This window comes from Scleropages formosus, chromosome 8 (assembly GCF_900964775.1).
Source record: "Scleropages formosus chromosome 8, fSclFor1.1, whole genome shotgun sequence".
NCBI lineage: Eukaryota > Metazoa > Chordata > Actinopteri > Osteoglossiformes > Osteoglossidae > Scleropages > Scleropages formosus.
Window position 1 is genome coordinate 15,182,694 of NC_041813.1, and position 25,823 is coordinate 15,208,516.

Below are 25,823 nucleotides of genomic sequence, written 5' to 3' on the forward strand. Positions count from 1 at the left end.
ATCCTTCCGGTTGATCAAGTGACTTGTCTATAAACCATTAACATATTTCATATAGTCTTAAAAAAGGAATGCAGACAAAATTTTGACAAAGTTTTTTTTCAGTTTGTAACAAGGGGTAAAAAATAATCAATGTGAAAAAATGACATTTTCAGTGTCATTATGTAAGGTTTAACACAACAGAAAAAATGAGAGCATTCAAAACCTGGCATACTTATTCAATAGCCTAATTTAGCACTAAGAAAGCATAGCTTATTGTGGTCATCTAAAATTTTGCCAAGTAGGATGTGTAACAGAAATCCTATCCTTCCATAATGAACAATACATTGGTGTAAGTAGTGGGATACATCTACACAGGAAATATCCAGATGCTAGCACATCAAATAAACAATGGAGTGCAAAGGTGGGTTAAAGATTCCTCCTGCTTCACTGAAAAAATAAACTGAAATAAAAGGCATAAAACCCATTAGTATTAACAAAGATGACAAGCAAACTATTCATGGTATTGATTATGCTAAAAATAAAAATATATGTACAATATCACATCTAGAGATGTATAATATTACTCTGAGGGAGATTTTCACAGCCTTCATATATTAAACATGTAAGTTAATTGTTAGAAGGAACTGAAACATAACCTGTAACAAAAGGTGAGAAAGATATTCAATAAAAGGGTCTTGCATAATACTTTCTAGTACTCAGCTAAAATGGTGTTTTGTAAACTACCTATTTGATGCATGTACAGTATTACTGCTGTATTTAAGGAAAAGGTTGAGCGTTGAGCTATCAGAAGAAAAAAACCCACAGTAAACAGGGAAATACTACTTGGACCATGAGGTCAGCTAAAGAGCTTCTAAAACAGTAACATACTGCTTATACATTCAATGTGGTGGATTGCAAAAATGCAGTACCCATCTTTTTTTCCGTTCCTATGTTAAGCTAATAAATAGCAGTAAATAGCAAAATATGATGTTAAATGATATCAGTTTCTTTCAGAGCAGACAGGTAAATCAAATGTGATCATAGTGACCAACTTTACAGTAATGTGTACTGCAAACACAGAAAATATTTCAGGGACATGTTTAACATCCATTTCAAATAATGGCAAACTTCTTCATTATGCAATAGCCCTGTTTGCATAATTTACAGATTCTTTTACATTTCTATTCAAATTCACATTTATTGATCCCAAATGAATTTCATCATATATTGAATATGACTAGTTGGACTGAACATGAACACTATGGATTTAGAATAGTAATAAATCAGATCAGAAGAAATAATTACAATTAATAATTATATACGGTTAAAACAAACTAGGGTTGTTTTAACTGTATCTAAAGCTACTCTATAATTTTACAAAATTCAAAATTTTACTACATTCTGAAAATTCTTTTGTTATCATTTTCACAATGTTACTTTTTTCCCCCATCACTTTATATTTAACCAAATATAAAATGTTTCACATTGTTTATGGTACCAGTCAGTGTTTTCAAAATGCAGGAAGGTCCTTTGATCCAAATCTGTTTTGCTGTTGTTCTCGTGACGTGCCACGGTAAGGACTCATAGCTTCCAGAGTGGTGTGAGGGTGGCTTCTGGGCACTGTCTGGAGGGGTCCACTCTCACCAAGCCAGGGGGGAGGCCATGCGGGGGCTTCTGGGATTTTCCAAAGCCTGATTCTCATTGAGTGCTCTCTGCAATACAACGCATAAACTGACAGAGAAATGAACCACACACACAAACATGCACACACAGACATACATGGGCAGCAGATCCCAAAGAGCCAGCAGTATCTTTCTCCTTTCTATTAACACAGCTCCCAGGGAACAGTGCAGAGTTAGTTAGGGAAAGTTAAAGGTCTCGCTTCCCTGGATAGCATCTGTTCAGTGGACACAAAGCACTTCATGTGCAGTTTATAGATTCCAGAGAAATGCTCTTTGAACCTCTTGGAAATGACAGAGCTAGGCTTATCCTAACACAGAGGATGAATGGTCAGAATGTAGCTAAAGCTGTGAAAATTTAGCCCTGACAGCAATGACTGGAGGACTTTGTGAGATGCCTGCTCACCTCAAACTTGGTGATGAATTCAGCAAAGATCCCAAAGAAGGCCTCCGTGGTGGTAGCCTTGCTGTCCTCCCCAAAGAAGGATGCCACCTTGTTAAACTCCTCCATGGCTCTCTGCTGCAGGGACTCGAGTGACTGTACCACAGGGTGCGTGTTCTCAAGGAAGCCCTGGGAGACAGCAGTCAAGGAGCACATGGCCCAACCTGTTTCCTGCAGATTTGCATTTGCACAGCTACTGTACAGCAAGGTTAAACTGTGCAGTATTTCTTCTATATTGTTTTTGCTCACAGTCTGCGGAGAAGCATTCAAGAAAAATTTCATGATACTTGTACACGGTACTTGTACCTATGACAATGAACTTGAAACTTGAACTTGAACTGCTTGTGGACAAGGAGACAAGATCACAGGTGCACATAATGCACATAATTTATTTCTGTGTGTGGATTCCTTGAGACTGATACTATTTTAGTAACAGGGACCATTCAGTGAATCTTTTTGACCCTATTTTTGTCATTGTTATTATTATTAGGGTGTTTGACACTTTTCTTGAAACCAAATTACACATTTACCCATTCATACAGTTCAGTATCTCTGCTGGAACAGCTCAGGTTTAGTGTCTCGTAAAGAACACAGCACCAGTCACCTTCTGCAAATTGAGCCGGCAACATTTGGGTACCTGCTGCTGCCATTAGGCTACTGGGACAAAGCCTTGAGGAAGGATACACTCATTACCACCGCAAAGCGGTCATCTACCGTGGGAGGCATTCTCTGGCAGGCAGATCTGATGTCCTGGATAGTGGTGTGAAGGTCATTTAGGTCTGCTGTCATTGTTCTTTGATTAACTGCAAGGGGAAAAAGGTAGAAAAGCAAACATCATTAATTAAAATATCAATGTTAATATGGAGGGGGTTTGGCTGAGGCCTGCTGTGTGGTGGGTCTGGGGTTCGAGTCCTGCTTGGGGTGCCTTGCGGCAGACTGATGTCCCATCCTGGGTGTGTCCCCCCCTCAGCCTTGCACTCTGTGTCGCCGGGCTACTAGGCTCTGGTTTGCCGCGACCCCGCTCGGGACAAGCTGTAGACGTGTGTGTGTGTGTGTTAACACAGACCAAATGCAAGGACTTTTTTTACCCTGTAAAACTGATTCACCTGGTTTCAGCTACATTTGCTACTTATATTACAAACAACTGTGTCATGAATTTTGGAAGGCTAGCATTTTCCTGTTTGTTTTTAATTCACTTCAAAAATGTCAGATTGTTTTGGAGTGCACTAAATGACAGACGGCAGTAAAGAACACCCAGAATATATCTGAGGCTTTACAGACCTATCCCGCAAATAGATCAAGGGCCATCCATATTATTAACACAGGGCCTTTTTAATCTTCAAAAGTAAAGTCAATAAAGTTTTTTAGAGAAATTGCACTGATTGTGTTCCATGAAAACATCCACATTTTCCTTCACAGTCAATTTAGTGTTCACCTTTGGCAGCGAGTGGCACTGTTGGAAGCTCCTTGGCAAAGCCCAGAAGGTCAGGGAAGTGCAGATTCAGTGATTTGGCCAAGATATGCAAGAACGTGGACTTGCCGTCAACTGTCTTTGTAGTACTGAGCTAGAAGACAGCAGAATGATGTGAGCATCAGTCAAAGGGGACTCAATCTCATCCTCCATTACAAGTGTTCTCTGTGGATAACAGCCATATCTGCTGTTCCATACAGCACCACCTACCATCCTCAAACCATTCAGCATCATAATGAGTCATTTTTTATAAATTATGCTTCATTGTAATTTTTATGTTTGCTATATTAAGTGTGTTGCTTGATTATGAAAAAAAACATGGTCTATAATTATTTGCAGCAGTACACTGAGTGACATTTGTAATCAAATTTCAGTATTAGCCATGGAGCTCAACATGAGCTCTCAGACACCAGACATTCCTCTACACCCCAAAGGTCACACCTCCGTGAGGAAGTTGATCTTGAACCCTGTGGTTTTGCTAGACTTGGGCTGCCCGTTGTTTAGGTAATTCCCCATGGCAAGCACGAACTGTGGACAGAGAGTGAAATGGAGAGGGGGCATGAGGGATGAAGGTTTCAATTCAAAATCCACCTTATGACATATACATTAGATAAGATTAGCAATAATTTTAATAGCCTAGTATATTTGGACATATAAAGAATATGTCATGGTGGATGCTCCTTCAGACATTCAACATACATAACAACAAACAATCAAATATAGCAACAGATTCTAAAGTAGTGTAAATAAATACTATAGCAGCAGAGAATTGTAATCAGTAGTCCTTCGATAGTCAGTAGTATTTCAGTAATCAATATTTATCAATCATCCATTATCTCTGTAGATCTCAAAACACTGAAGAAGGCAACAGGAAGTTGGGGGCCAATCTAGTGACAGAATGTGACTCAAAGCCCCTGTCTTCAAATGATTACAGCTGACATCTGGAGCTTCATTTCTTTCGTCTATTTGACACTTGTGCACACAGATAATAGAAGAAGAATAAGGAAATTGTTGGCAAGGACCCAAAATTGAACCTTTGGGAGATGAAGCCCTGATATTAAAACGTACAGAAATTATGTCCTAACAATGAACCCCAGGATCACCTCCAGGATCTTGGCCAGCTTCTTGCTACTCTTCAACTCCTGGGAGGCCTTGTAGACACACTCGTAGGCCCCCTTCATCTCCTCCATCTTCTCCTGCAGAGTGCTCTTAAAGTGGAGACTCATGAGTCGTATCTTGTAGTCAGGCACTGACAGCATCTGCATGTAATTACATGTACACACAGAGAAATAAAAAGGAATTAGAATGTTTCATATTTAATAATGTTTAATATACATACCACACACACATACCTGAAACATGAACTGGTCGGGCTCGCTAAGCTTCGACGGATCTCCACTGAACTGCTGGTACTGTAGCTCCTCATCCTCATCAGGGGCATAGAGAAGCAGCTGCTTGATGTGTGATGGTTCAAGCCGGTCTGTGCTCATGGTCATCAGCACATGGTGCAGCTCAGAGGGGGACAGCTTCAGGTGAGCAATCAGGATGGCTGTGGGGTAGAAGGAACAGAGCAGACTACCGCTGAGCATGGAGCAAACTTGGCCCTGTCAGGCATACCCTGAGGTTCTGCCGAGAAATTCAAAAAGAGAAAATAAACCCCAGGTGAATTGGTGACCCAAAGGCAGATGTGTTCGGAAATACTCACAGGCGTTGTAGGCCTTTTTGTGTGACAGGATCTCGATAACATCTTTCTTCTTGAAATTCTCACCCTGTAGGGTGGGTTCTGGAAGAGACACTGACAGATTTCGACGCTCCATGAGGAGACGTGCTGCCAGCACTGGGATAAATCAGAGATGAGACATGGCAACGCGAAAATGGATCAGCGTGAAGGATGTCACATGAGTGACATGCTGGATGTCAGGAAACACAGGAAAAAAAGAAGAGAGAAAGAGAGCAAGAGAGAGCAAGAGAGAGAGGAAACAGGGGCCATTTAAATGACTTTAAGCCTGATGCAAAAAGATGGTCAACAAAAACAAAACTTGAATTTGCAAAAGTGTTGACAGACAATAACTAGAAAGAAAATAACAAAACACACTCGATGACCAAAGAACTTTTACACTGAACTATACGCTTGTACAGCTACTCGTGTGATGTACATCGATTCATATGGCGGTAAGAAACAAACTAACTGCGCTTAAGAATCACGCATCTGCATCTAAGTCTCTCTTTCTGTTAATGTTAAGCACGCATTGCATCTTCTATGAGATGTACATCACTTTGGAGAAAAGCATTTGCTAAATGAATAAATTTAAATGTTAATACATTTCCAGAAACTAAGCTGATAAAACTAAGAATTTGACACTTATTTTTCCCACCTATTAGTTTTGTTTAATTTTATCTACATTTGTTGAGGTCAAATATACAAAAAGATGTTTTCAAAGTGGGGGGTGCGGTGGCGCAGTGGGTTGGACCAGGTCCTGCTCTCCAGTGGGTCTGGGGTTCGAGTCCCGCTTGGGGTGCCTTGCGATGGACTGGCGTCCCATCCTGGGTGTGTCCCCTCCCCCTCCGGCCCTACGCCCTGTGTTGCCGGGTAGGCTCCGGTTCCCCGCGACCCCGTATGGGACAAGCGGTTCAGAAAGTGTGTGTGTGTGTGTGTGTGTGTGTGTGTGTGTGTGTGTGTGTGTGTGTGTGTGTGTGTGTGTGTGTGTGTGTGTTTTCAAAGTCTAAAGTAAATATGGTGCAAGCTGCATTTACATCATCCAGACAACAGGGGGCTCTCATCCTCTGTAGCCAACGCTCATCATCTCAAAAGGTGTACTCACTGCTGTTCTTTGACGTTCCAAAGTGCAGCTCCAGATCAAGGTATTTCACCATGTCACTAAGCTTGTCATAATCAGAGTTCTTCCCAAGCTGCAGCACAAAGAGCATCATTAGGTGTTTTTATCATGTAGGACATTGCAGTCACTCTGGATCACGTTCAGAGGAGACCAGTGTGTGTGTTATACTCACCTGTCCCCAAATGGTGCCTTCTGAATTCTCCACCTGCTCCCAGCGCAGACGTTTCACACTCATGTGGTTGGAGTCGGCATGCTTGGTTGCCGGCTGTGGCAATGGAGGCGGTTCACAGGGAGGGGGCAGGGGTGGAGGTGGTGGTGGCATTTGTGATTGGTAGTTGGGCTGATCATCTTCAGTCTCATGAATGTGATGCTGCTGTGATTGGTAGGGAAGCTGGGCCTGGAGAGTTGGATGTTGCTGTGATTGGTAGGCAGACTGAGGTGGCTCGGCATGGAGAGCGGGATGCTGCTGTGATTGGTAAACAGACGAAGGGGGCGGAACTTGGAAACCGGGGTGCTGTTGTGATTGGTAGGTGTGCTGAAGGGGCTGGGCCTGAAAAGCAGCATGCTGTTGTGATTGGTAGATAGGCTGAGGGGGGTGGAGATGGTGAGTTCGATGAAGATGCTGTGGTGAGAGGTGGGGCAGAGACTGGGGCTGTGGGCGGGACTGTTGGTGCAGCATGTGGGAGATCTGTGGTGACAGGACAGATGGGAGGGATTGGTGTGTCTGGTGGGTTTGGTGGGCGTGGCGTGCCTGGAGCTCCTCCCTAGTGGGCAGCACCTTGTGCAGGGACTGTCTGTGGGGCAGGATGGCACGGGGTGGTGGCGGAGGTGGAGGCGGGGCCACCATGTGCCGTCGGAAAGACAAGGGAGCCGACAGAACCCGCTCTGGGGACAAGCCAATGGCTATGGGTGGGTCATTGAACTGCACAGGAGGCGGCGGAGGAGGGCTTTGTGGGGGCGGGGGAATGATGTGCTCAGAGCTGGAGGAGTAGGTGAGTGAGCTGGCATCCTCATTGCTGCTCTGATACTCGCTGTGGCTGCTCATCTCTTGGGGCAGGAAAGCAGGCTCGTCCTCGTCCTGGAAGCTCATCTGGACAGACGCCTGCCATTAATGCCACTACTGATGTTTAGTTGCTGTCCTTTGGAGGTCAGCTCAACCTTAATGCAATCTATACACTTATGACTTAGCTCTAAGGTCAAAGGAAGCAACCATCTCATTATCTGTGGCTCTTAAAAAAAGACTGGAAAAGGTTGCATGCAGAAACCTCTTTCAGATTTATTATTATTTACTCATTCAGTAACTTTTCTACAAAGCAATTTACAATGTTATGCTACTTGCACTGATTTACCCATTAATATAGCAGGGTATTATTTACTGTATCAATTCAGGATAACTACCTTGATCAAGGGTACTGAAAAAGGAGATGGGATTCAGAGCCAGGTCCTGTGATTTCAAACCTCAGGCTCTAACCACTATGCCACCTGCAGCCCTCTGCACTCCAAGTATAACCCTGAGTAAATGAAGTCTGTTGTTCCGTCATCATGCTAATGTGATCAACACAGAACTGTACCTCTTCATAGTCGTTCTCCGGTGACAAGAAGTCATCCACAATGGTGACGCGTTGACCCAACTGCTCGCTTAGAGCATCCAAGAACCTGTCTGTGTCCCCACTGCGGGGGGGCCGTGAGAAGGTAAACAGCTTACGCCGGGTCTGCGGGCTCGGGGGGTAGTCTTCGGGGTCTGGCGAGGGCATGGGGCTATCCAGGCTGACGTATGGGTTGGACTCTGCGCTACCCTGTGAGGGGACCCCTGGTGGATAGCACCGGCATGGGGGGCTGGGCAAGGGTTCCTGCCATGACAGGGAGGGGCCCGACTGGCGGCGTCCTGCACAACACAGGCAGTGATAATCAGGAAGTGATGGAAGAATCACATGTTAAAAAGTCTCTTCATTTTGTAAAAATGTCTAAAGAGAAGCACGTTAGACCAAAAGACAGGCAGACAAACTGCTAGACAGTCAGATAGATAAAGTTGATAGGTGGAGCAATACCTACAGCAGCATACATTCAACATTTACATTTATTCATTTAGCTGACGCTTTTCTCCAAAGCAATTTACAATGTTAACATTACAACTATTTACCCATTTATACAGCTGGGTAATTTCACTGGAGCAATTTAGGGTAAGGACCTTGCTCAAGGGTACTGCAGCCAGACATGGGGATCGAACCTCTGACCTTTGGATCCAAAGGCCGCAGCTCTAACCACTACATTACCAACTGTCCCCCCACTACCTCAACACTTTACATTTATTAATTTAGCAGATGCTTTTCTCCAAAAGTGACTTACAATGAATACTACTAAGTATTTAGGTGACACCGCTTCATCCAGAGTTCCTTACAGTTTTAAATAAAGTACAATAACTCATCCATACACCAGAGCAAGGAAACACACACTCAGTTTCAAACACTATGGGTAATTTAGACTCACCATTTCACTTGAAACACATGTTTTTGGAATGTGGAAAGAAATCAGAGCTCCTGGAGGAAACCCATGTAAACATGGAGAGAACATGCAAATTCCACAGAGACTGAACGGAATTCAAACCCAAGTGCTGTGACAGCACCCGGGTGCTGTGCGACAACAACGCTACTCACTGCACCACCATATTTGTCAGTTAATGACAAAAAATTCACATGCATGACAAAACATTCAACGAACAGTGACAGAAAAAAACACTGCAGTAACACAGGAAAGAACTAAAGCAGTCTAAATATATAATGTGTTTGCCATTCTGTCATTTAGCCGTGGGCATTGTCCCACTTGCAAATCCACATACAGTAAGTAAACCACGCCAACGCCGCGCTACATCGCCATTTTACACTCTGTTACTGACTAACTCAAAGAGTTTATTTATCCACCAGTATGTGAGAGGCTGAGAGTCAGGGAAAGGTCAGAGGTTGTACCTCCGGCAGTTCGCACAGAGGCAGAACGGGTGAGGGCTGCAGGCTCCGGATCAGTGGGGGTGTCTGCGAGGGGTGATGAGTGACTCTTCAGGGATTTACTCTTGCCCCCCACATGTGCATTCTCTAGCTCAGCGTACACAGCCGAAAGCTGTGGGGGAAGAGGAAGAGAGACCATGTGGGGGGGTTGGGGGGGGTGCTCGGAGGGTAAGTCAGTGGGTTTGGGGCAGGTGTTACCCACATTGGTGAGGTTGGGCGTCTCTGGGAGAGACGTCCCGTCTCCGGACTGCCTCTCACCAGGGGCTAGCCGCATGCCCACCTCTGGGGGCTCCATGTGGAAACCTGTGGGCAGGGAGAGGGGTCGCAGGAGGAAACCGCAAAAGCACACATACACATGCACGACTCCAACATAGCACAAACTTTACAGTTTGAGCGCCATAAAAACTTCGGTAAAGTGAGATTCCAATAAAACTAGGACAGGCTTTAAACGGGAGAGCACCTTGGAGAGTTCGAGAAAATGTAGCACTCCAATTAGAGCGAAGAGTATAGCGAATCGGCTTCCTTTACATAACACTTTCTGCATGTAACTCCCCCTCCATGGTGCCGCTGCTCTGGATAAAAGCTTAACGGAACAATGCCTTGGAATCGAGATTCTGAGGGAACACAATCCTTCCTTATGCATCAGCTTGGCCTGTGAATCTTGGTTCCTGCAACACTCTTTCCTTTGAAGGCACAACATCTATACATATTTCAACACCCCTAACACAGTTTTATTTTAAAGGTAAAATAATTTCAATAAAGTTTTTTAAAAAATTTTCTATGAGGAACAGCGATTTTATAAAATTATTTTATTTTCTTGGGACAACAATGAATGAGTGAGATGACACTCCAATCAATTTAAGCAGAGTTTTAACAAGGCTTTATCTTAATGAGGGACATTATTAATTAATCCCAGCAGATTAAGCAAAGATGACACATGGGCAGAAGTCCTATTTCCCTTCTCATTCTATCACTTTCCACCTTAACCCCCATGTGCAAGGTCTATTAATGATCACCTAGTTATAATGAAGCACAATGGGGGGGCTTCAGGTGTAGTCCCCCAACAGGTGAAATAAAGCAATTTAAACACCAGGAGATGTGCCGGGATCCACCCGATGGAGACATGAGTGTGTTGAAACACCAATGACGGCTGTGTCATCCCTGAAGGTGACACCACAAACAGTTCAGGTAGAGACTGAATGTCAGTAGCTGCTGGGAATGCATGTCGGGGTGCAGAGTCAGGGCCAGTTTAGTAATTATGGGGACCTAGGTAACCACCAAAACAGATACCAGAATTTGGGAGTGCCAGATGTTGCTAAAATCGAAAAACAAGTGACAATCTTGGAAAAAAGTTAAAAAAAAAAAAAAAAAAACCTTGCTTAATGCTGAAAAGTTTTGTTGGAAAACTGAAAAATATCTGTTGTCTTATATAAACATTGTATGACACATCACCAGCTGTGCCTTTGCAAGTTTGCAACATTGCAGCTTTGTGGTAAACATTCTGTTGGTCCAAGCAGGACTTGAACCCCAGACCTGCCAGAGAGCAGGACCCAGCCAAGTCCGCTGCGCCACCACACCCCCACAAAGTAAGTTTAGTTTTAAGTAAATTAAGTATAAATTTCTATACATATATAATGTCACAGACAAGTTGCCATAAATAATGACATAAAAATAACAAAATGAAATTTTATTTTCCCTTCTTCATGATCTCGATGCATCTATAAAATACATTTTTATAGTCATGCATGTATGTATGTGTACCTTTATTAACATAGGGAGAGAAGTGCTAAAGGGTGTTGGACTGATTCTTGTCACGGGGCACCACCAACCCAAGTGGTGGCCCTGTGCGTTGGCTGTGAGCAGGTCATACCCATGCCGAGGTGAGTGCCAATGATGCAGTCATCTAAGCTCCTCTCCCGCATAATGTTCTTGTAAGATGTGCCAGTGACACGCATGGAGCTGCTACGGCGGTGGGTCTCCGGAGCAGGTTCGGGTTCTGCAGGAGGGGCTGGGGAGAAGCCTGTCAGTGAGGAAGGCTCAAGAGGGTACAGAGCACATACACAAAGTCCACACACACAAACATACCTGGAGCCCTCACTCCCAGGAACCGAGAGATCTTATGCTGGCAGTGTTCCTGTTCCTCATATGTCAGGAGCTGGTAGATGAACTGCCACAGCACCTGCTTGGCCGGGGTATCCAGCAGCGGGAAGATGTCCACGATCAGTGTGTCTACATTCCTAACCCATCAGAGGGAGAGTTACTGTAACTCCTCAAAACACCCCGTTTCCCTGTCTCATATAGGACATCTATCAGTTCAAGTCCAACCATGGACAGAATTCTGTAAAACTCCAACCAACGCTCATGAGCAAACTCAGAAACAATCAATTTTCAAACTGACACTGAAAAGATGGTACCTAGTTACTTTAATGGTCTTAAAAGCAAATACTAATAACAGCCCAATAACTAGTTTTATAATTGCTTAGTGCGTATTTGGAATGAATGACAGTGAAAGGTAGCATTAAGGAACATGTGAGGACACCACCACTCTACAGGTCATATTTTTGACACCTTCATCATCCTCATCAAGGATTCTAGGGAGAGACACGTCAAGAAAAAAGATTTTGCAGGGGAAGAAGAGTTATAAAATCGTGCCGCTGTTTAAACTTATGTGGTTGGCAGGTTCGATCGCCAGGCGTGAGGCCCACCTGTGTTGGAAGAACGTCTCCAGGGCCTTGCACATGCTGTAGCGCTCCTGTGGTGTGAGCAGGTGCTCCAGTTGCTGGGCAAAGGTGCGACCGTGCACCCGAACTGTGGGGGGAAGAATGTCAGCCACCCACTGCAATGAGCTGAGCAGCGGGGAATGTGAGCGCGGCGAGCCGCCACCATGCTCCTCCTCGGAGGGCACCATGGCTTCAGCGACTGGCCCATCTTCCACCACTAGAGTGGGCATGGCACCGCTCCCTTGCAGCATGGAGACAACCTTCTCATGTGAGCAGTTCCTGTCGGTTAAAGAGGCAGATGAGTCTTTTACTGCTTTCATGATTAAAGGGATGGGGTTTAGTCCCTTCGCGTTCATTTCTGAAAGCAAGCCTCTTTTGGCTTTCACAACTATGGTAAGGGAGGCACTGTAATGGCTAAACAGAAGGGGCAGGATTTTACTGCTCTAATGGATAAATGGAAGGGGTGGAGTCTTACTGTTTTAGTGCCTGAATAGAAGAGAGGGGGGTCTCATTGCTTGAATGGTTTAATGTCAAGACATCAAGGGTGCTGTTGATGGTGCCAACGGCTACCATAAGATTGTCAGTCATTTTGCGTTGGCTTTATCATCTCTATGGTCAACATAAATTTTACATTTACATTTATTCACTTAGCAGACGCTTTTCTCCAAAGCGACTTAACACTACACAGAGTTTATTGTATCAGCCCACACACCTTATTCACCAAGGTGACTTACACTGCTAGATACACTACTTACAATGGGTCACTCGTCCATATGTCAGTGAAGCACACTCTCTGTGTCATTCACACACTATGGGGGAACCTGAACAGCATGTCTTTGGACTGTGGGAGGAAACTGGAGCACCCAGAGGAAACCCACACAGATGGGGAGAACATGCAAATTTTACAGATAAGTATTTACTACAGTATAGATTTAATAATTTTCTTGAACAGATGTCTCTTATTTATTGGTCCATATAAATTAAGAACTAAGCTAAAGTAAACAAATAATCATCAGTTCCACCATCAAAAATGTAATCAGTTTCATTAGATGACGTGTTGACTTATCCGAGAGACATAATGAGGTGCTTTATCACTCATTAATACAGCACTGATTAAGTCTCCTTTGGGAAACTGCTCAAGTAGTTCACTAGCAGTACTCACCAGCTTACTAGCTGTGCCACAGAAGAGGATCTGTGACTTGAGGGTGCAGTCAAAACCCCTAAAACCTAAAAAAAGGTTGAAAACCACTGCGGTAGTTTCCTTACTCTAATAGCTAAATTGGATGGGGCTGGATCTTATTACTCTGAAGACTGAACAGGAAGTGGTGAGGTCTTGTCACTTCAGTTATTGAATAAAAAAAAGAGTGGATTCTAATTGTTCTAATGCCTAGCTAGAAGGAGTATGCTCTCTCATTGTGTGCTACTGCACTAAAATTAACGTGCAGATGTGAGTGAGAGAACACCCTCTCAGACCAGCCTGGGGCAGCGAGAAGCGCTGCTGAATGAGTTGAAAGACATGTAAGAGCGTGGGAAAGTGTTCACCACGATTCAGCAATGACTCATACAACTACCTTCTCCAGGACTGAGAGGGAAAAACCTGCCCATAAACATTTCAGAGGGTCTACAAAAACACTGGAAATGTTGGCTGAACTGGTAGAACATGTGAGTGCAAAACAGATGAAAATCTCAGCACCCATAGAGATAGTTTCCAAACTGAAAGAGAAATTGTCTGTTTATAGTTATGGCTAAAGTTAATATTCTTTGTAGAATTAAGTAGTTTCTGAATCTTGATAAGATGAATAATATGAGTAATGTATTCCTATCAATACAAAAAGAAATTTCAAATGAAAGATGACACTGCCAATTTTGGGTAGTATGCCATACATCCAAATGCCTCCTTATAGATGACTGCAAAACCCAACAACTGACTCGAAACCTCCCAAAACGCTTAAAAAATATCCATCATAGTCCTCCATTATTCATAGTCCACACCTCATGTCTAGTCCATTGAGGAACAGGATGCGGTCTCCGGGTTTGAGTCCCGACTTCTCTGCTGCACTCCCTGTGGCAGAATAAAAAAATAAGTAGGGTGAAGATGTAGATATCGCTGTACGTTCTGAAAACGTGCTCCTTCCCACGCTGCAATTCCACTCTTGACACCTGACGAATGTGCTCCTGCTGTCTGACCGCATGATGCCGCAAGCTCTCGACGCAGGTGCCCCTGCACCCTGCTGAGCTCGAGTCAATGCCAGCTCAGAGAGTATGGTAGCACGTGGATACCGCCTCGCCGTCCACTTGCTCAACACACGGCACCTCCCACTCTGTGCTGTTTCACGCTCTCCATCATCCTTTATTCCACCACACAGTACCATGGAGTGCTTCCATCAGTCCTACCCAGTGCATTTTCCTGGTGCGCTGCCCTCACTTCAAAGCATTACACTGCCCCATGCAAAAATGGACATGATGACTAACCAACAATGAGCAAACACAGTAAAATCAGCAGAGCTGAATCAACTCTCAGAGGGTCCAATTAGACAAACTTTTCCCCCATAGGGTTTTACTGTATTATGTCCAACCCAGTGAATTCATGCATATAGCATGTCTGTGTACCTGGGTGAGAAAAGCTTCTGACAAAAAATATCAGACACACGAAGAACAGCATCACCCAGGTGTGATGAGGGGTCAGTGGTCTCCACTCCCTGGCAGAGCACCATTTCAGACACGAGGGAAACATTATCCATGTTACATAGTTTGCAAACCCTCTGCCAGTCCAAAAATAGCAGTCTGCGGCTAAATCGAAATGGGAGCACCAAATTAACTCTAGTGTGGCAGACAGGGTGCTTGTAAGGTGCCCAGGTCCAACCATAGTCACTGTGTTGTACGGCTAAAGTGTCAGCATTATTAGGACTAAACACTAACTGCTCAGAAATTCTACATAAAATATGAGTCACAAACAAAGTTTTTGATTTAAAGTTGAAAATGTCAATCTCTTGAATAAATTAAACATTTATTACCTGATGTAAATTTAAACTGTACCACAATAACAGCAGATATCCAGGGCACTCTCTTGTGTTTTATAGCAATGTGAACATTATATTTACATACCTGTATAAAAAGGAATCTTGTAAGTTATATTACTATAAATAATATGGGTACAATTCTGGTCATTATTCTGAAATGTCATGCGACACGGCAGTTTCACACCATGTTCCCGTGACACTGATGGACAAATGAAACGTGGAAGGATGAGTGGGAGGGTGACTAAGTCTCTGCAATGAAAAAGAACAAACTGACTTCTAAGGAGGTGACAAATGCATACAATCATTCACGGGCTTTCAGTGAGGAGATCCAGGAAGGTCTGGAAACAACAAAAAGGCATGCACAACTGAATACAGTTCCCGCTGTGTAATGTACAATTAGCGCCTTTATATGGTACAGATAATGTGACCATGTATGACATCTTGACACCACTAAGTAAGGGCAAACACAGCCACAGCCCTAAGTGGTATGTAATAATATTTTACAAATAGGCCTATTTGGAATGCATGCACAGTCTAAATGAAGTACCGTGTACCGGAGATGTGGCTTACCTGGAATAATGGAGTCAATCCAAACTGGCGCATGTCCCCGTAATGTAAAGCCAAAGCTGTTGTTCCCTTTGTAGATGCGTACAGTTCTATGACAGACAATGTCAAAAGGAGTCAAAAGGTCAGAATCACAGCTGCATTGGGATGTCCAGTTACTTTAAACTGCTAAACCCAACCTGCTGGTCCTTGTCTGCTTCCAGTCCTGAATATTATGGTTCACCAGTCATCTACAAGCTACAGACCAGGTAATGTACAACTCAGAATATAAATTTAGAGGGAACGAGAAAATTTGATCCTGCAGGGAGTTTATTCTGTATTGCGCACAACCTCATTCCCTCCTCTGGGGCGGGGGGTGATAGTGATGAACTTGAATTGGATTGCAGGGACTTGGCGGATGTTAACTGCTGAAAGGGTGAGTGCCCATACACGCCTGTATCTCTAGGACATAAGATGTGTGTGGTTTGCCAGATTCCTGCACGGCTAAAGACAGCTGAGCAGTAGAAACGAGTCCAGGAGGAATACCTGTCGCAGCCACCCCACCCACCCATCCATCCACCTGCCTGCCTGCCTGCCTGCCTCCCAGTGTCTACTGTACTGTATTTCCACAATACCACCTCCTGGCAAAATGTTACATAATCACACGAAAAGCTGAAGGGAATAAATGCTGTCCCAAAAAGATGTTGTTTTTGTCTTCCTTACATGTGCCACAGCTGCTCAATGCAGTGCTATTAGTGGCATGTTTATCCATTTAGAGGCATCACTCTGGATGAAACTACAAAAAAGAGGTAAGTAGATTTAGCTCACTGCCCCTACCACCCCAAAGTTATCAGTGATCCTCCTTTGAGCTCATTTTACATAGCAGCCCTTTGTGGGTAATCTGAACAAGAGAGCTGTTTAATTCTTGTTGTAACTTGTTGCCTACATGGTAGAACTGTGATACTAACATCACATAAGAATGCAGCACACGAACATCAACTGCGTGAATATAAAACGATCAAAATAAACTCTGAATGAGGAATCACCATAGCAAAGCCACCTAACAACACAGTTTTACAAAATAAAACAGGATTTGTGGTGATAGTGTCTATGCAGCTTTATGTGGTGACAAAGGTCTTCTCAGCAAATAAGCTCACTGAGTTTCTTGTGTTCTAGTTTGCAAGTCTTGGCATGGGACACGGAGACATTACACAAAGGCTATACTTCAGTCCTGAATTGACTCTCCGTCTATTATCAAAGGGGTAATACCAGTCATCAGTGGCACTGAAGAGAGAGAGCCATGTGTCTCTATTGGGATATTCACTCTGCCGTATCCTACTGTTCTACAGCAAGTGACCTACGCAATGCAGAGCGACCCCCATTTCAAAAATCATTTTAACACCTATAATTTATTATTATTACCTATTATTTTTATTCATTTAACAGACAATCTAAGTAGTCACTTATAACATTGTGGTGTATACCAAGGGGGGACAGCTGGTAGTGTAGTGGTTAGCATTACTGCCTGTAGATCCAAAGGTTGCAAGTTCAATCCCCACCTCTGGCTGTAGCAGCCTTGAGCAAGATGTACCATGTATGTACCATTCACCTGTAGAGTGTGAGTCCTACATATATCACTGTGAACTATAAATACCAATTTCTGTATTTCCCACCCACTGAATAAATGTATTTGTTCTCCACTTCAGAAAGTTATTGACCAATTAGCCAACTTTATTCCTATGCATGAAAGGTCATTCCCCATTCTGAAAAAGTTATTTCCTACTCTAGAAAACGTATTTATTCCCCATACTAAAAAGGTTATTTCCTCATTCCTGGGAGTTTACTCCTTATTCTAGAGAGTGGAAAAGCTGGAAGATGGAAGAAGCACTGACCTGTGGCCAAGTGAAGGAGTAGAGTGTCCCACAAGCAGGGAAGTGGTCTTCTTCAGGCCCCGGGGCGGTGGTGGGCCTTCCTCCCCAGCTGAGCGGGGTACAGAGCTGGCCCGTGTGGACACCAGCAACCGCTCTGGGTGGTCTTCGCTGCGGCTCCGGCGCAACCGGTTCTGGCTTGGCCCAAGTAGGCTGCGGCCGCGGCAGATGCGTTGGATAAGGCCTTGGGAGACCACCTCATCAAAGCGTTGACGATGCTTCTTGGGAATGAAGATCCTGGTAAACATGACACAAGGACACGACGCATCAGAGAGTGGAGGAAAAAGGGAGAAAAAGAGGGAGCGGGATGCCCTGCTGCCAGAGATTCCCTGGTGATGGACTACCAGAAGCACGCCGTTAGCTGAGCCAGCTGAAGAGTGACTCTGTTGACATTTCCAACGAGACAGAGCCAAATCAGGCACGACTAAATGTGCCACCAAAATATCTTGTAAAGCAGTTCGTAACCATTTTATAAATGACCAAAATCCAAAGCAAAACACCTGTCATAGTTCTTAAAAAAGAAAGTAATAGAGAAGTTTAGAAACAGGGACTGGAGAGGTCAGTATAGCATCCATAATGAGCAGAAGTATCCCACTTCTGGTGTTAAATCAGTCACAATGAATAAGAATGCAAAAAGAAAATAATAAAGACAAAATTTCTATCCCAGAGCAGCAGTAAATCTCTGCAGAAGTAAGGAGGACAAAGTGAAAGGAACTTGGAAAGCACGGCGCCTCTGCTTCTTGGTTTATCTCCGTTTGCTCCCCGTACTTGTGGGGGAAAGGTGGATGTGAGGGTAGGAGGAGGACCTAGCTGGGTTTTGAAGGAGGCGGCCAGCCCCCAGTCCTGGGACTGAGAGCACGCAGGCAGTCTCCGGTGCCCCCATGATGCCTGCTCTGGGTGTCAGAGCCCAAGTGAAGATTTGATTGCTGGATGGGTGGGTGGGAGTGAGTGGGTGGGAGCTGTACAGTTACATCCACTGATTCAACCACATTCCTTCCCTCTCTCTCTCTCTCTCTCTCTCTCTCTCTCTCTCTCTCTCTCTCTCTCTCTCTCTCTCCAAAGCACATTGTCTGTTTGCAAGTGTGTGCTATAATGAGACGGCAACGTGGGCAGGCAGCCTACTGCATGACAAGACAGCGGGACATGAGAACACAACAAAATTTACTCCTTGTTTCATAACAAGTTCTCGTGTTGTTTTCAGCTGCGCACACCTGTAGTTCAAGTATGTGTGGTTCAACAGAGTGACCACAGGGCCTGCGTCTTGTACGTACGTACACACACACACACACACACACACACACACACACACACACACACACACACACAGAGTTCGGTCTAGACCAGCCCAGGGTGAAAGAATTTCAATAGTTCATCAGGTAAAAGCTATTAAACATGTCTAGAACGCACATAACATTCAACATTCAGGACAACATCAAAGTGTTAGGGCAATCAATAATTACAGTGATGCATAGAAGTACATCTAAGTAATATAAGTATAGAGGTGGGAATAACAGCAAGATTAAATAGTGGTAGTTACTGACATTTTAATAAATACATTACTTTAGGCGATACACAATGTTCATACTTGGATTGATTTACTTTACAACTGTCAACATTGGAATTAAAATATCCTTTCAAGAGTGGATATGGATTATAATATGCACCTCAGAGATTGAAAAGGGACACTCCTTTGATAGATAAAAGGGATTTTGGGCCTTTTCGTCTGAGTCCTAATCACCCTGTATCGCTTTGCAGATTGGGAGCGCTTGGAATATCCAATGGCTGCAGTGGGAAGGTATAGTAAAGGAATAAATACCCTGCACTTTAACTGAATGAGGAAGATGTACAAGGCACACACAGGATATTTGCTGCAATAATTCATTACATTTCAAGTGGTTCTGATTTTTTTAAATGTTCCCACTCAGTGAATTTTGTAAAAAGAATCAGGAACATAGAGCAATTCTACTGGCACAGGACTTGTGATAGACCAAAAAATCATATGCCACCTGGCATACTTGAAACAAAAACTATTTGCAACAAAAATAATTACTTGTACACAAAATGACACAATTACAATGGCATTCACCTTACACAACAGGAATATGAATGCTATGCAATGAGCCTGCCACATATTCAGTCTGTCACGAACTTGAAGTTCAAAGAGGGATACAGCTACATGAAAAGCAACCTAAAAAAATCATATTTTTCTTAATATTTATTCATTTATCTGACACCTTTGTCCAAGGTGACTTATTGAGCAATTATTTCCTCATTTACACATCTGGGTAATTTTTACTGAATCAGTTCATGATGAGTGCATTGCTCAAGGGTACTACAGCAGGAGTGGGTATTCAAACCTGAGCCCCTTGATTGCAAATCAATGGCTCTAAATTCTACATTACCCACTGCTCCAAGTATTGTTTCTTAGCCTATGCCTTTTTTCAAAGGGAATTACAACTTTTATCCATTTTTTCTGCTGGATATTTTACTGTGTCAATTGAGAGTAAGTACCTTGATCAAGGGTACTACAACATGGTGCCTGCTGGGACCTCATCCTCTTGTCTAGTTAAACACACTTCTATCCTCATCAACAGCCCTAGTCATTCACCTGCCTGCTTAATTCTGCATCCCTTCTCATCACACGCCCCAACTCCACCTTCCTGTCTCTAACATGCTGTGTAATTATATTGGTTGGTAACATGGGCAGAAAAAAAGGCTTGCGTAATTAGGAGTGACTGAGTACAGATGGGGGGCATGGTGGCGCAGCAGGTTTGGCCAGGGTCTACTGTGTAGTAGGTCTGGGGTTTGAGTCCTGCTTGGGGTGCCTTGTGGCAGACCGGTGTGGTCCTTCCCTCTCCAGCCCTGTGTTGCCAGGTTAGGCTCCAGTTTGCTGCATCCCTGCTCGAGACAAGAGGTTGTAGTGTGTGTGCGATTACAGGTGAAATACTGAAACTCTTGACAGGCCCTTGAGCAGATTGGAGAACCTGCAAAAAAATAATCACACCAATCGGAAACATGATGCTGCAGAAATTAACTGGCCTCAAAGCTAAAATTTGAAAACCTTACAGTTCAAGTTGTGTAAAGAACATTTGTCGGTATCAAGGGCACCATCCTTTGGATTTAAAGAAAGGACAAACTGTGACCCACCTATTTGTACAACTACTGCATCTACATGAAATTATATTTTAAAACATTATACATACAATACTATATGTATTATATACAAAATAGTAGATACAATTAAATACATGTTTTTTTAATACCAGTGTGATCATTTATTTATTCCAGTGTCTTCTGTCATTAGTGTGCTGTATGTGTTCTCCTGTAGAATCATAAAATTTCTTTAGGGTTCAATAAAGTTTATACTTTAAAAACTTAAGAGTGAAGTGAACCTCAAGCATGCAAATAAATTAAAAAGTAGTTCTGACAGCTCAATATTACTCAATATTAAATAACTCAATTGTTATTATTTTTAATGCATTTGAAACTGGATATGGTAAATTATAACATGTACAGGAAAAACATCAGATTCTAAGTAACTGAATTTGTCATTTACAGAGATTTGCTTAAGTAATTTCCCATACTGAAATCACTGAAAAAAATAATGCCAAGCATTAAAGAGTTATAATAATAGCATTCACTGAAATATTTGGAAACGAGTATAGGGAATGTACAGAATATCTGTCATTTAGAAAACAAAAAACTCAAAAATTTCAAAAGAACATAGAGCAGGTTCACAATTATTAGGCTGTTTGTAAGATGGGTTGTTTGACACAAGCCTGCAGTGTGCAGTCAAGATGATCCGTGCCTGTGACTAGACACAATCTGGCCTAATTTCCACTGAGGTGCCGTGACTGAGGCTGAAAATAAACCTAAGCGCAGGGTGATGAAAACACACTGCGCTCTATGCCTACCCATGTAGTCACAGAGTCCCTTGCATATCCTGACACTGTTTCCTGACTCTGTTTCAGAAAAGAAAAACATCATCTGTAAGACCCAGTCGCTATGACAACCATTCCTATAATGATATGGAGAAAGAACTTTTAAAAAGAAAGAAGCATATGCATCCATCCAACCTGAAATAGAAGCACCTGATCATTCTGCTATTAAAACACTCTAAAGTTAAAATAGATAAATAAATAAATAAACAAACCCAGGTTACTTAGCGTATCAGCTAAGATTCCGTATATTTTGCCACAGTTTGAAAACACAATAAAAAATACTTTTCTCTTTGGTCTGTTTACCATACATCGACATATGTCTAAACAGAGCTTCAAGCAAGACAGCCAGTGAGAATAAAACAAGCTCCAACCGCTGTGATCTCCATGGAAACAGGATAAAATCCAATAGTGGGGGGGGGGGGAGCAGGCTCATGCGTTTAAATGGATTCTGCTGTACATTTTCATATTTATATTGTTCAGTGTTGTTTAAGGAACAATCTCAGCTCTACAGCTCAGAGTTCTTCTCAGGATGCCAGGCTGTACTGCCACCTGTTGGCTGTTTGGTGCATAGCAGGTGTGAGCTACATGTCCTGGAATGTATTCTTTTTTATATGATGGGAACATTGAGTGGGTTAAACCTTCCAGGGAAACACAAAGGCATGATATCCCTCTGTTGACCAAGATATGACTGCAGACCTCTGAAAACCAGGCCACTGCCGCTTGTACTTCTGTGGATGTGTTGCTGATCTGCAAGGTCGGCCCATGTGAAACTGGAACAGCATGGCAGAACCTCTGCAGCATCCACACTTTTCTGGGACAAGCGGGTAACTGTGGACCGGGAGAGCTGCACAATGCAAGAGGTGAAAATAGTTTCTAAAATGCAAAAATGACCATAAAGTGACCAAGACCTACAAGGTCTCTGGTCTGTTCAGCACTTTAAAGCAGCAAGGTAAGTAAGGACTTGACTGCACCCTCCTTTGCTTCCCCAACACACCTTTTTCACTCAACTAATCAACTCTTCAACTAACACTAATACAGAATGAGGCCTTAACAAAAGGCCTCAGCTGAGATTAATTGATCCCTGAAAAATAAGCATATTTTAAAACCTAAAGGATAGAGAATATCCCCCAGACAACGTACCCCAAATGCACAGACAAAACATTGTTCTAATTTCAGAACCACTTTTTTCTACCACAAAATGTATATGCATAATATTTTACCAAATATGAATAATAACATTTCATAATATAGCTTTTTGTGGTGTTTGATATTTACATACACCAATCAAATTTTCTACTGTAGATGTTACAGCCTGTTTCTGAAATTGCTTTTGAAAGAGCAGCAACTTAAAAATCTTCTAATATCACACAGAACTCCACTTCTCTGCCATTAAAGTTTTGTGTGCACAGCAGGCTTAATTTTAACACATTTTACTGCAAACACACACACTTTCAGAACCACTCGTCCCATACGGGGTCACGGAGCCAAACCCAGTAACACAGGGCGTAAGGCCGGAGGGGGAGGGGACACACCCAGGACGGGACGCCAGTCCGTCGCAAGGCACCCCAAGTGGGGCTCGAACCCCAGACCCACCGGAGAGCAGGACTGTGGTTCAACCCACTGCGCCACCGCACCCCCTTACTGCAAATATCTCTTGCTAAAACAAAAGTCTAAAAACATTTTATTAATCAGTGTTCTCTGATTAACACTGTCAGCGTATAAGCACAGCAAAATGTTGAGTGTTAAACATGAACTCCAACAGAGCATGAAAAACCCCTGTAGTGAAAAAATTACAATAACAATGGTGAAGATATCAAAATACTGAACATCCCCCATCACTGAATGGATGAAGACCAGCCTGGTTCAAGAAGGTCAGCACCTTGGTGTAATGTCTGTGATTTAACTACAGATTACAAGATCTGTAAAAAAATTTTAAAAGAACTCACTCACACTGTCTGAAACCACTTGGCCCATGCAGGGTCGCAGGGAGCCAGAGCCTAACCTGGCAACACAGGGCATAAGGCTGGAGGGATTGGGGACACACCCAGGATGGGACACCAGTCCATCACAAGGCACCCCAAGCAGGACTCAAACCCCAGACCCACCGGAGAGCAGGGCCCAGTCAAACCCACTGCGCCACTGCACCACTGCAACCCCCTTAAAAAGAACTTGAAGAATTTTTTTAAAAATGCATGTATCCACATCATTTTCCGACATTGAATTAGGATCTTCCTTTTTTACATTACTTCAAGGACAGACACTTCCCACAGTGTGGTTTATGTGGAATGAAAAACATTTACAGGAATAACCCCCTTACTCACATGTTTATCACCACAAAAGAAAAATGAGAGATCCCTCAGAGCAAAAACTTTCTTTTATACTGTGGAAATGGAAGCTGAAATGATTTGTGGCTTTAAAACTCATTAAGTTTCTAAGTTGCCCTCAATTAGAATGAGGTCAAGAGGGTTCTATATTTAAACGTGCAGTAGGGAGAGTATATCAAGGACGAACCACCTAAGAGGAAAGATATCACACACCAAGCAAAATACAGTATTTTAAATTTTTTGCCAAACCTTTACTTATACAATTTTTGTGCTTTCCTACAGATATGTGATAGACAATACCATTATAGCAAAAAAATTATTAAAAAAATTTAAAAATAAAAACAGGATTTCAAAGTCGGAGGGACACTTAACACAGAGGCAATGAACACAAACCCTCATGGATTTTTAGATATTATGGATTCGCTATCTATGACCACCTTGACAAAAATTTCACAGGTGTACAATCCGGCTGTGTTAAAGTCATTTGCCATATTTCAAATATTGAAACATAGATATCCTAATTATTGGCCTTTTGAAGTGCCTAAATGTTTAAAAAAATATTCTGTGCATGAACTGAATATCTAAAAAACAGGTTAAACTTGCAAAAAAACCAAAAGAGAACTTTTGTTTAATTTCTTACACTGTTTGACCTAGGTTATTTTAACCTAATTTTTCAGTTGGTCGTCAAACACGGCCTGACTATAATGCTATGCATCAAAACAAAAGTGAAAAATGGGAAGCAAAACTGTTTTAGCAAAAAATCAGTGATTAGATTTAAAAAAAATTACGCATACAGTATTTCTCAGAATCAAGTGCCATGGTAGCTTCTAGACAGTACAGAGACAGTGAGCTGCTCCCAAAAATGACATACTCTATAAAGAGTAAACACAACAGGCCCTTTGAAATCTGTCACAAGTGTTTCAATGAATCTGCATATTATTCCAACTGTTTATGCCATCTTAAAATTTATGCCAAACTGAATTTTAAAATAAATCACAAATACCTTGCCATTTTTAATTTGAGAATGAACTCATCTCACAAGAACTCACACACACACATTTTCAGAACCGCTTGCCCCATATGGGGTCACGGGGAACCGGAGCCTACCCGGTAACACAGGGCTTAAGGCCGGAGGGGGAGGGGACACACCTAGGACGGGACGCCAGTCCGTCGCAAGGCACCCCAAGCGGGACTTGAACCCCAGACCCACCGGAGAGCAGGACTGTGGTTCAACCCACCGCACCACCGCACCCCACTCCTCATGAGAACTCATCTTTCATAAACACAGGTAACACTTCCCACCTAACAGTAGAACATCAGCTATTAAATATATTACATATCTAAACGTATTTAACATTTCAAGTAATGGCCTTTTTTTTTAAAAAAAAATTACAATACAAGAATGTTCCATAATGGTCTGGTCAATATTTTCACCTTCCAACATGCACTCTAAACATGGACTGCCAAGCACAGTGAGGGCAATGACATTCAAGAGCAAAGCGTGGCAGCGTACCGAAAACGGCGGGAGAATCCTCTGTCCCAGCCCATCGTTCCACTGTGCCCCGGCGGTGCAGTTCTCTCTCAGAGGAAGCACGAGGAGAGATTCGGATGGTCGTCTGCCGTCACATCGTTTCAACAGAAACGATGTGGCAGTCCTCAGACAGACAAGACCAGCTGCTGAAGAGGTAGCCGAGATCAGAAAACAAGTTGTCTAACTTTCCTCTCACTTCACACCATAGTAAGCTGAAATCAGCATCTTTGTAGCCAAGCTGTATCTGCTCCTTAAGTCTCGAAAAATCCACCCTCTATCTCTTTGTTCTGCTCTCCCGTCTTCATCTTCCACGCTCTCTTGGATCTCCTGGATCAGTGAGCGCAGATGAGCAACTGCAGAACTGGCAGAGGGTAGATCAGGACCAAGAGGAGACAGAAGAAGAGGGAGA

At 43.1% G+C, this 25,823-nt stretch overlaps 1 protein-coding gene across 2 annotated transcripts; it reads right to left on the reverse strand.

Moving 5' to 3' along the window:
• Positions 1 to 1,429: 1,429 nt before the first annotated feature.
• On the reverse strand, positions 1,430 to 25,443 carry grid2ipa (glutamate receptor, ionotropic, delta 2 (Grid2) interacting protein, a). 2 transcript variants are annotated; one of them, XM_018754550.2, is made up of 20 exons: positions 25,397 to 25,443; positions 17,583 to 17,855; positions 15,718 to 15,803; positions 14,120 to 14,189; positions 12,113 to 12,406; positions 11,493 to 11,644; positions 11,278 to 11,415; positions 9,610 to 9,710; positions 9,372 to 9,519; positions 7,980 to 8,293; positions 6,581 to 7,498; positions 6,394 to 6,481; positions 5,277 to 5,366; positions 4,924 to 5,120; positions 4,675 to 4,830; positions 4,013 to 4,099; positions 3,536 to 3,665; positions 2,785 to 2,903; positions 2,065 to 2,229; positions 1,430 to 1,691 (listed from the first exon to the last, which is right to left on the reverse strand). In XM_018754550.2, exons 1-20 carry the CDS (start codon positions 25,429 to 25,431, stop codon positions 1,620 to 1,622), a joined length of 3,633 nt encoding a protein of 1,210 aa, XP_018610066.2. In that variant the 5' UTR covers positions 25,432 to 25,443; the 3' UTR covers positions 1,430 to 1,619. The 2 variants fall into 2 exon arrangements, with proteins under 2 accessions (XP_018610066.2, XP_018610065.2); XM_018754549.2 differs by having other exon boundaries at positions 6,581 to 7,510.
• Between the last annotated feature and the right edge of the window lie 380 nt (positions 25,444 to 25,823).

What these genes read in the sequence shown, in the direction of transcription:
- grid2ipa (XM_018754549.2), bottom strand. Translation starts at nt 25,431, where the DNA reads ATGGGCTGGGACAGAGGATTCTCCCGCCGTTTTCG. An exon ending in CCTGGGAGTGAGGGCTCCAG is followed by an intron (nt 11,416 to 11,492) that starts GTATGTTTGTGT and finishes GCTTCTCCCCAG; the next exon opens with CCCCTCCTGCAGAACCCGAA. An exon ending in CTCTGTGCGAACTGCCGGAG is followed by an intron (nt 8,294 to 9,371) that starts GTACAACCTCTG and finishes TGTGTTGTGCAG; the next exon opens with GACGCCGCCAGTCGGGCCCC.